Genomic DNA, 10,948 nt, shown 5'->3' on the forward strand with positions numbered 1-10,948 from the left:
AGATGCATCTTCGAGGCATTAATTATAGCAATAAAGACATGAAACATCCGACAGGTGAACACGCACGAGTACAGTAGCAACACGGGCTTGCAATGTTAGGGTTAACCTAACCCAAACATGTATTGTATTTTGCGTTCCGACTTGACCTCTCCTACTTGCCGTATCTGAGACCTCTGTCAGAAAATAATCATGGCGGCTGCAGCGCTGGTTAGCCGTCCTGCGAGTGTCCTTCCCAGGATCTCAAGTGAGTAATACTTTATAAAGCTCATATTTAATAATTATTTTGTACATCATATAGATAAATGTGAGACAGGCGATACAATTACGTCAAAGGGGAAGATTGCATGGCTTAAAATCCGTAGTTCCATCTTCTGTGACCCTGTTGTGTTGTGACCTACTAGGTCTATGAAGTAGTCACTGCTAGCGGCCGCTAGCTAGCGCGAGCTAGGACTAAGCTAGCTGATAATCACCAAGTCAAAGCTATAACTTGACGAATTTCCCCTCTGTGACTTGCTATCTGTAAATGAGTGTGTGTTACATAAATTGTAAATCCATTAGCAATATAGCCAGTCAAACTCAATTGGGTAGCTAGCATAAGCTGCCATGGCATTGCTAGATAGCCGGCTTAGGTGGTTTGTTTGCGGACATCACCGGCTTACATACGTGGTTTTATCCAATTCCATAAAAGCGGCTGAACAAATAGCTAAAAATGACATCAATAATGTTGTAGCTATGCAGTAAGTAGTAGTGGTAACTTCTTACTCGTAAATTTCCCACTGACGTCGGTGGTAAGCTTAATTATGTCGCTGGCACGTTATCAAGCTAGATTGCAAACTACCAGTATAAACCTTCATAACTCTTCATATTTCTATTCTTCTCCCTCCCCTGGTCCTCAGGTTCCTGCTCCCCCGTGGTGCTGTCAGCCGTCCCAGTGACAGTCCAGCAGAGGAAGGTCCACCATGCCGTCATCCCGAAAGGCAAAGGTGGCCGCTCGTCCTCCAGTGGGGTCGCTGCTACGGTCTTTGGGGCTACAGGCTTCCTGGGCAGATATGTAGTCAACCGTCTTGGTGAGTCTAGGTTGTAAACCAACGGGTTTGAGCTTTATCTGCATCCAGGACTTAGGACTGCGATGGATTTGAAAAATTATAGTTTTAAACCATATCTCAAAAGTCCTCTTAGATTATAAAATTGTTCACCAATTTGTTGAAAAAAAGAGCTGGTTTGTATTTTAAGATGAACACATCGTTTGTGTTTGTAGGTCGCATGGGTTCCCAGATCATCGTTCCCCATCGCTGTGACCAGTATGACCTGATGTACCTCAGGCCTATGGGGGATCTAGGACAAATCATCTTCATGGTAAATCAATACAGGAAGACATATTTAAAATGTTTTATGTTGCTTTCCACCAAAGGCCATGTCTGTATTCTCACAATTTCATCACTCAGTATAGACTCAGTAGAGGTACACGTGTGTTCTCCCACTGTGTGGAACTGTTTCTTATGTGCAATTGGAAGAGCTAACAAACAAACATCCAACAACACAGAAATGCTGTCTCTCTATCTTTCCTTCATGCTTTCCTCTTGCTAGGAGTGGGATGCCAGGAACAAGGATTCCATCAAGCGGGCCTTGGAGAACTCCAACGTGGTCATTAACCTGGTGGGACGAGAGTGGGAGACGAGGTCTGTCTATATGTGTAGTAGGTGTAGCGACTACATTGGGACAAACTAAATGTCTCTGGGAGTCTGAGGTGGCGCTTGCTTTGTAGTCTGACGCGGTGAGAACAGAAACACTCGCTGTGGCTGAGCCGTTACAAAACCGAGCTGTTTTAAATAGTGGTTAATAGTAATTTAAGTTGATCGCTACATCCCTAATGTATAAGAGGACTAGTTCATTAAAAAACGCTTTTAAAAAATTGCTGTGCCGATTTCGATTGAAACAAATTGGTTTATGTATACATTTATTTCCATGTGTTTAAAAAAAAAAATCAAATATACATTTGGAGATATTTGAGGCTGCTGACTTGGCCAAAGCCCTTCAGTGAAACCTTCCTCTCTCCACCTGCAGCAACTACCGCTTCGAAGACACGTATGTCTCCATCCCTCAGCAGATCGCCAAGGCAACCAGAGAGGCCGGCATCACCAAGTTGATTCACATGTCCCACCTGAACGCTGACATCCGAAGCCCCTCCAAATACCTGAGGAACAAGGTGCCTCACCTGACTCAGAACTCCCGTGGGAACTTATGTAATATCTGATGCATGTGAAAGTTTATATATATATACACACACACACACACACACAGTATATGATGTGAATGGTTTTGCCCTGCAGGCGGTAGGAGAGACGGCAGTCAGGGATGAGTTCCCAGATGCCATCATCATGAAACCAGCTGAGTTTTTCGGGAGAGAGGACAAGTTCTTCAACCATTTTGCCAGTAAGCTGTACATCTCGTGACAGTAGAGGGAGCTGTTTTTGTTGTTTTTCGTTATTCTTCTGAGTTTGAAATACTTTGAAAACATGGCTTACTCACAGGCTGACCTGTATATTCAAACATGCTGGAGGAATTACTTTTTACACCTGTGGACATATTCTTGCCTTGATTTGTTTTTAAAAGTGTTTCTTTGCCAACAGACATGCGCTGGTTTGGGAAAGCGGTGCCTCTCATCTCCATGGGCAAGGATACTGTGAAGCAGCCTGTTCATGTGAGTGTGTGTTACTGCTGGTCACACACACACACACACACACACAGAACACATCTAGCCACCTGGGTAGCAGAGCACCCCTGCAAGCCAAATACTGAGAAGCTTCGTTGGGTTCTAAGCCGTATAGTTGTGTTCCCTGGGTCTGCAGTCCCACCTGCACTACCTGGGTCTGCAGTCCCACCTGCACTACCTGGGTCTGCAGTCCCACCTGCACTACCTGGGTCTGCAGTCCCACCTGCACTACCTGGGTCTGCAGTCCCACCTGCACTACCTGGGTCTGCAGTCCCACCTGCACTACCTGGGTCTGCAGTCCCACCTGCACTACCTGGGTCTGCAGTCCCACCTGCACTACCTGGGTCTGCAGTCCCACCTGCACTACCTGGGTCTGCAGTCCCACCTGCACTACCTGGGTCTGCAGTCCCACCTGCACTACCTGGGTCTGCAGTCCCACCTGCACTACCTGGGTCTGCAGTCCCACCTGCACTACCTGGGTCTGCAGTCCCACCTGCACTACCTGGGTCTGCAGTCCCACCTGCACTACCTGGGTCTGCAGTCCCACCTGCTGCTGTACATTCCACAATCAGTCACAAACCTCACTTATGCCCCTCAGGTTGTGGATGTCGCCAAGGCGATCATCAGCGCCATCAAAGACCCGGATGCCAACGGGAGGACCTATGCCCTAGTGGGGTAAGGAGAGTTAGGTTCCATACTGATCTCGCCTTCAAAAGGCCAATGTGGAATCGTTCTAAATACTAAACCGTAAGCACTACATCTATGTCACTGCGATGGCTAAGCATATTTAAATTGGAGAAAAGCATTGTAAATGACATCACATGGTGGTTTACCCACAGAACAGCAACTCATATTTTGGTCTCACTACATTTTTCCTCACACAATTATAGCAGTCATCCCTCTTTGTTCATGTTTTGTTTCCTGGACCCAGACCCAACCGCTACCTCCTCCATGACCTGGTGGAGTATGTCTATGCTGTGGCCCACAGGCCCTTTGTGTGCTACCCTCTCCCCAGACCCCTGTACCAGTGAGTATTCACCATCTCCCCCCCCCTTTTCATTCACCTGAGTTACAACCTGAAGACCAACACACATGTTGGAATCCTTAAGAACACCCGGGTCCAGTGATCAGGTGCTTGTTGTGCACTATGTGGAGATCAGTCACTGCACTGACTTCATTGTAGTAGTCTCACAACTGCCAACGTACCCCAAATGGGAAATGTTAAGTATTCCATGCATGTCTAAACATGGATCTAATATCAGATTTTTTCTAAACTGTTTTATCTTTCTGTTTCAGCCTTGTTGCTAGTTTCTTTGCGATGAATCCATTTGAGCCATGGACCACCCCAGATAAAGTAGACCGGGTAAGATTAGTCTAAAACACACAAATACTAACAACTTAATACATTCAGACGGGGCTGACCTTCAGGAAGTCAAGATTTTGAATGTCTTTATGACAATAACCCATACCAGTATCTTAATGAATTCAGATGAGTTTGAGAGCTAGGAAATTAGTTTGTCAAGTTTTACAGGAAAATTTTGAAGTTGGATGTCTTTTCTTCTAGGTTGTCAGTAAATGTTGAGATCGTCTATCTTAACCTGTCCCTCATACTGCTCCCACCCCTCTCGTGTCCTTCCAGTTCCACACCACAGATATGAAGTACCCTGGGCTGCCTGGCCTGGAAGACCTGGGGATCGTCCCCTCCTCTGTGGAGCAGAAGGCCATCGAAATCCTCCGGCGCCACAGACGTTTCCGTTACCTGGACATCGAGCTGGACGAGACCAAGCCAGCCAAAACGGTCAACTACTGAGCAGTCACCACAGTCTCCTGAAATACTCTGTTGTCTTTTACAACTTCTCTGTACATAAATAAATAAAAGATAATTATCGAAACAATTTTCTATGGTTAATATGTATTTCTTGACATAATTGCTTTGTTTGTATCGGTACTCTTAAATGGAAATCAGAATGACACATTTATAAATGTCTTCATGATGTAACTAAACTATTAATTCATTCATATTTTAGATGGGGATGTAGATCATTAGGAGGCCCAGTTGGTTCATCTGATTCCTGGCACACTTTTTCTTAAAATAGCAAGCCCTTGTATGACTTGAGCGTCAAGCAACAGTGTTTGCAGGAGGACCATGGAGGGCATAGGTTTGCATAGGGACTATAGGGACTAGTCACGACCAAAGTTTGGGAAAGACACAATCGTCCCCACCAATATTTTGTTAATTTTCGAAAAAAATATCTATTTGCAAAACTCATTCGTATTATTATCTATACTATGTTCGACGCCGAGAAAAGTGAAAAATACATTTCCAAGTTAACCAATGCGTCATTTAAGTTAATTGGCTGAAGTGGCAGTCAGAAACACTTCGTGAATCGTGACTTGCAGAAAGAGAGCTGGCAGTACGCCAGGAAATCATAAAGCCTCATATTAGTATTTCGTTTGGTCTCAGCAATGATATTTTTGACCCTTTTGTGCTTCATAGATAGGAAAATGTCCCAAAAAGAAGAGAGATATCAGAAGTTTTTTCACCACCCAGAGAGTAAGCTATCAAGAAGGTCATTGTTAGTTAGCTAGTAGGAAAACTACACACACAGTGCAAACCTGCTAGCCTTACATCGCCACCCATTGTACAATGGAAACATGTTTTGAAAGTTGTTAGTGTAGTAGAGCATGTAACACTGCCGTCCTCCAGAACTACAGACCGGTATCACTGTTACCCTTCCTTTCAAAAACAATTGAACGTGCTGTATCTAACCAACTGTCTAACTTTCTCTCTCAGAACAACCTGCTTGACCCCAACCAATCGGGCTTCAAAACTGGCCACTCCACAGAGACTGCCCTCCTTTCTGTCACCACTGCCCTCCAGTCTGCCAGAGCGGCTTCCAGGTCATCCGTCATCATTCTGCTGGACCTTTCTGCAGCGTTTGATACGGTTAACCACCAGATCCTGCTCTCCAGACTTTCTGAGATGGGCATCACTGGCACTGCACTCCAGTGGATCTCATCCTACCTGTCGGGAAGATCCTACCATGTTTCCTGGGGAGGCAAACTGTCAGGCCCTCGCCAGCTCTCCACTGGTGTCCTACAGGGCTCCGTCCTTGGACCCCTCCTCTTCTCTCTGTACACCACCTCACTTGGACCAATCATCACCTCCCATGGCTTCTCCTACCACTGCTACGCTGACGACACACAGCTGTACCTGTCGTTCCCCCCGACCGATCCGGGGATCTCAGCTAGGATTGAGGCCTGCCTCACAGACATCTCCGCCTGGATGACCGAGCACCACCTCCAGCTGAACCTCGCCAAAACAGAACTTCTCATCATCCCGGCTAAACCCTCCATCTCCCACGATCTCTCAATCACCCTGGGATCTGCGATGGTGACCCCTTCATCCTCTGCCAGGAACCTTGGGGTTACCATGGACGACGAGCTCTCCCTCACGGCCCACATTGCTGCGGTCTCCCGGTCGTGTAGATTCACCCTCTACAACATCCGGAGGATCAGGAGATACCTGTTTGAGCATTCCACCCAGCTGCTAGTCCAAGCACTTGTCCTTTCCAAGTTGGACTATTGCAACTCGCTGCAGGAATATCTGGACCACAGCCAATCAGAGGCAAAGACCCGCCCCATCTCTGTGCGAGGAGGTTAGGTGCACCGGTGCGACCTAGGAAAAAATGTAGTCGCACCCGTACACATTTTGGTCGCATAGTAGAGCCCTGCAGTATCTCAATCTACGCTTGTAAAATCAAAAGAGTTTAACTAATATTAAATGAAGCTCGTCGTTTTATGACTAACAACGCCCCTGATCACTGCACAAGTTAATCATTACATAAAAGATAATACAATTGTTTATTCATGATATCAATGCACACAGACCTCACTACTTGTGTGCATGTTGATATTTTACCCACTAAGAAAATATCAGAAGTTTAAGGATCACCCTGTATATATGACAAACTACTTTAGTCATATTTCTCCGCAGCCAAACTGATAGAATCCTCCAATCAACAAGTCCATGAATCGTTGTCTGTGAAGGATGAGCCGGTAGCACCAAAGCTGTTCCCAAACTCTTACCTCTTCGCCAAATGGGGGGACGGGTTGTTGGAGGACGAACAGAAAGAGGCGGAGAAGTTGTTCCAGAAATACGGCTACAATGTCTTCTTGAGCGATCGAATACCACTAGATCGAGAGATTCCAGATACGAGAAACAAAAGGTAGTAACCTGTAGCCTTTAAGTGAAGGATTCTCCTACATATGACCAGAAGGTTTTAAACAAACTGCCATTAAGTTCAACCAATACCACGACTGAGCTTTATCACTCTCTATGCTCTTTAAAGGTGTTTGCTGAAGAATTATCCCAAAGACCTGCCAAGCGTTAGTGTGGTACTGATCTACCTGGATGAGGCCCTGTCAGTCATCCAGAGGGCCATCTGCAGCATCATCCAGCGCACCCCTGCTCACCTGCTGAAGGAGATCATCCTAGTGGACGACCACAGCTCCAACGGTGGGTTATCCTATCTCCTTAAAGTTGACTCAACATTACTTCACAGAATAGGTAATACATTTAAGAGGTTTCGGTCAATGGAATAGATTGTGAGTCTTGTATTTCTATAAACACATATTCAAGAAACATTCAATGGTTAGGCATGTCACATTTAGCTGTCACTACTGTTGTTTTGTGAAGCATATATGTGGCCCTTAGGCTTTGCACTCGGCGTGTATGAAGTATTACCTTGTGTCCAGGTACGTTTCTTAATGTCACCGTCCACAGTTCATCAATGTGACTGTGATTTACCTCAGAGGACTTGGGGGAGAAGCTGAACGACTATGTGAGGCAGGTCCATGTCCAGCGTCCAGGGCTTGTGAAGACTGTGAGACACTTGAAGCAGATGGGTCTGACTCAAGCTCGCATCTCGGGATGGGAGCTTGCCACAGGAGACGTGGTGGCCATTCTGGACGCCCACATCGAAGTCCACCTGGGATGGTGAGTTTGGAGCTCAGGGGGTTTGCAACCATGTGCTTTCTACAAGGCAGTCTGACTGGACAGTTGCCCTTCGACTTAACTGTGTTCTCTTGGACAAATGGTAAATATTTTCTGAAACTGGGGTTGGCTATGCAAGGTACACTTAAACAAACTCAATAGAACTGAACCATGTTTGATTGAGTTATTATTCACATGTTTCTTGTCCACACTTCATGTGTTCCATCTCTGCAGGGCAGAACCACTGCTGGCCAGGATCCAGGAAGACCGGACCGTGGTGGCGACCCCTGTATTTGACAAGGTTCACTATGACACTCTACAGGTGGAGCCCTACGGTCCCTCCGCCCATGCCTTTGATTGGGCCCTGTGGTGCATGTATGAGAGCTTCACACCAGAGTGGTATAACCTACATGATGACACCAAACCTGGAAAGTAAGTTGTGTCAAAAAGAGGATTCCTCTGTGGGCAATATTTTAATTGGATGGCTTGGTGCTCTACTATACTCTACTATACTCTACTATACTCTACTGTACTCTACTGTACTCTATTGTACTCTACTCTGCTTTACTCTACTCTGTTGTAGGCTTTTCTGTTATACTCTCCTCTTCCCTCCTCTCACTCTCTATGTGACGTGTGATGTCACTCTCCATGTGACGTGTGATGTCACTCTCCATGTGAAGTGTGATGTCACTCTCCATGTGACGTGTGATGTCACTCTCCATGTGACGTGTGATGTCACTCTCCATGTGACGTGTGATGTCACTCTCCATGTGACGTGTGTTTGCTTGTACAGGAGTCCCTCTGTCATGGGCATCTTAGTAGCTGACAGGAAGTTCCTGGGAGAGATCGGAGGACTGGATGGAGGGATGAAAATTTATGGAGGAGAGAATGTGGAACTGGGGATACGCGTAAGTTACCCATGAATCTACGCAAGGCACTTCAGCTTGTTTAAGTTGTCAAGAGACATTTTCCACAATCTTACCTGATCGTTCCTTGCCCTCTGCACAGTAGAGGAGTCAGTAGAGGAGTCAGTAGAGGAGTCACACTCACTATATCCTTTTTCAGTCCCATGACCTTGTTTTCATTGAAATTAAGGGTCTTCTGAAGGACCATTGAATGGTCTTGCTGGTCCTTTGTTTCCAACGGCAGGTGTGGCTATGTGGAGGCAGTGTGGAGGTGGTGCCTTGTTCCAAGCTAGCCCACATCGAGCCGGCCCACAAGCCCTACCTGCCAGACCTTACACCCATGATGCAGAGGAACGCTCTGAGGGTGGCAGAGATATGGATGGACGACTACAAACGCAACGTCAACATCGCCTGGAACCTGCCAATAAAGGTCTGCCTCAATATAACCTTCCAATAAAGGTCTGCCTCAATATAACCTTCCAATAAAGGTCTGCCTCAAAATAACTGGTCTGGAAAACCTTGAGCCTCTGAAATGCAACCTCTATCAGGAATTGAGTAAAATCGAGGTCTGTCTGGATAAGTGGACATCAACCTTGTATTGAAAAATGATTTTTGTTTTTTCATTGATGATGATTCAACTTTGTTTTTGTGCTTTTTGTATGTATATATATAAATATATATATATATATATATATATTCACAGTACCAGTCAAAAGTTTGGACATGTGGGAAAATGTGTCCAAACTTTTGACTGGTACTGTGTATATATACAAATATATATATCTGAACACATCCACAGGGTCATGGGATTGACATAGGAGATGTGTTGGAGAGGAAGACTTTGAGAGAGCAGTTGAAGTGTAAACCTTTCCAGTGGTACCTGGACCATGTCTATCCTATGATGGACACCTGGGAGACACTGCTGGCATATGGAGGGGTAGGGCACTGGTCCTTGCTCATTGATTCTGTGTATTATTACTGGTATTAATCAAGTCAAAATTGTTGTTCTTGTTGATAACCAATGATGATAACAAACATCGCTATATAAAATGTGGTCTTATCATGTTTCAATAGACCATGTTTCACCACCACTTTTTAGCAGCACTAAAAACACATCAATAATGTATTTTTAAACAAAAAGTGCTGTTACAATGAATACTAAAAGTACTCCATATCTCCCCAGTTAAAGAACAACCTGCTTCCAGACTACTGTGTAGACCAGGGGCCTGTTCCAGGGAACCTACCCATCCTTTATAAGTGCCATTTCTACTCTCCACAGGTAGGCTGCTCTACCCAACAGGGGTGTATCATGTTGCTGTTTTGATACTGTATGACATCATATGACATCATGCGGTGTGTGTGATATGATGACTTATAACATGATTTGATATAAATCGATATTATACGATGCGATACAACCTGACGTGATGTGCTATTTCTTACACACACACACACACGCACACACACAGCTATGTTACTACAACAGCAAGGGAGAGATCTATGTAGGAGGGATTAAGTCTCACAACTACAACAGCAACCGTTGCCTGGTGGACCCAGGCTCAGGGAACGCCCCCACTCTGCAGGACTGCAAGCTGGCTCAGCGCAGAGAGCTGCACCTGCACTGGGATTTCAAACAGGTATCTACCTCATAATCAGAATCTGTTTTGATTCCCATGTAAATTTACACAAACACTGAATTTACTGTGGCAGGAAGGTGCATACAATAAACATATACGGATCTTAATTTAAAAAGTAGAATGTATAAATAAAATAAAAAAAGTCTCATATTAAAGAGCTAAACAATATGTAAGATATAAAATAGATTTAAATAACTATATATCTTCCTATCTTTGTATCAATCTAACTGTCTATATTTATCTAGATATAATCTCTCTCTCCAGGGTCAAGCTATAAGGAACCGCCACACACACCGCTGTTTGGAGATTGCGCAGGGGACAAACTCATACTATGAGTTAGTCATCCAGAAGTGCAGCGGACAAAGCTGGACAGTGCAGAACGTGATAACAGACTTCTGAAACATGTCCCACAGTGTGGTTTAAAATTATTGTGAAGTACAAAATATAAGATAGGTTTGAAACTATTTTACTCTTGAGGTTCATGTTGTTTAATTGTAACTTGTTTAACTACATGCTCTTGTGGTTCTGGCCTTTTGCACTTATTTGGTTTTTCACAATGTGTGCTTCATGTTTTGGCTACCCGCAATGTTTGGGGCTATCTCGTTGTTATGATCAGTGACCTATGCACTTTTGTAAAGCTCTCTCTTGGAAGTCGCTTTGGATAAAAGCGTCTGCTAAATGAATAAATGTAAATGTG

At 44.8% G+C, this 10,948-nt stretch overlaps 2 protein-coding genes across 2 annotated transcripts; both read left to right on the forward strand.

Moving 5' to 3' along the window:
• Positions 1 to 185: 185 nt before the first annotated feature.
• On the forward strand, positions 186 to 4,608 carry ndufa9a (NADH:ubiquinone oxidoreductase subunit A9a). Its single transcript, XM_067234202.1, has 11 exons — positions 186 to 244; positions 897 to 1,067; positions 1,259 to 1,356; positions 1,588 to 1,679; positions 2,065 to 2,206; positions 2,331 to 2,433; positions 2,631 to 2,701; positions 3,312 to 3,388; positions 3,645 to 3,740; positions 4,010 to 4,076; positions 4,353 to 4,608. Exons 1-11 carry the CDS (start codon positions 190 to 192, stop codon positions 4,521 to 4,523), a joined length of 1,143 nt encoding a protein of 380 aa, XP_067090303.1. The 5' UTR covers positions 186 to 189; the 3' UTR covers positions 4,524 to 4,608.
• A 251-nt stretch (positions 4,609 to 4,859) lies between these two features.
• On the forward strand, positions 4,860 to 10,650 carry LOC136941598 (probable polypeptide N-acetylgalactosaminyltransferase 8). The gene is made up of 11 exons (XM_067234135.1): positions 4,860 to 4,872; positions 6,711 to 6,942; positions 7,066 to 7,232; positions 7,529 to 7,712; positions 7,944 to 8,141; positions 8,503 to 8,617; positions 8,859 to 9,044; positions 9,414 to 9,551; positions 9,798 to 9,893; positions 10,084 to 10,251; positions 10,516 to 10,650. Exons 1-11 carry the CDS (start codon positions 4,860 to 4,862, stop codon positions 10,648 to 10,650), a joined length of 1,632 nt encoding a protein of 543 aa, XP_067090236.1.
• The last annotated feature ends 298 nt before the right edge of the window (positions 10,651 to 10,948 follow it).

The sequence above is a fragment of the Osmerus mordax genome, chromosome 4, assembly GCF_038355195.1.
Source record: "Osmerus mordax isolate fOsmMor3 chromosome 4, fOsmMor3.pri, whole genome shotgun sequence".
In the NCBI taxonomy this organism is placed as follows: Eukaryota; Metazoa; Chordata; class Actinopteri; order Osmeriformes; family Osmeridae; genus Osmerus; species Osmerus mordax.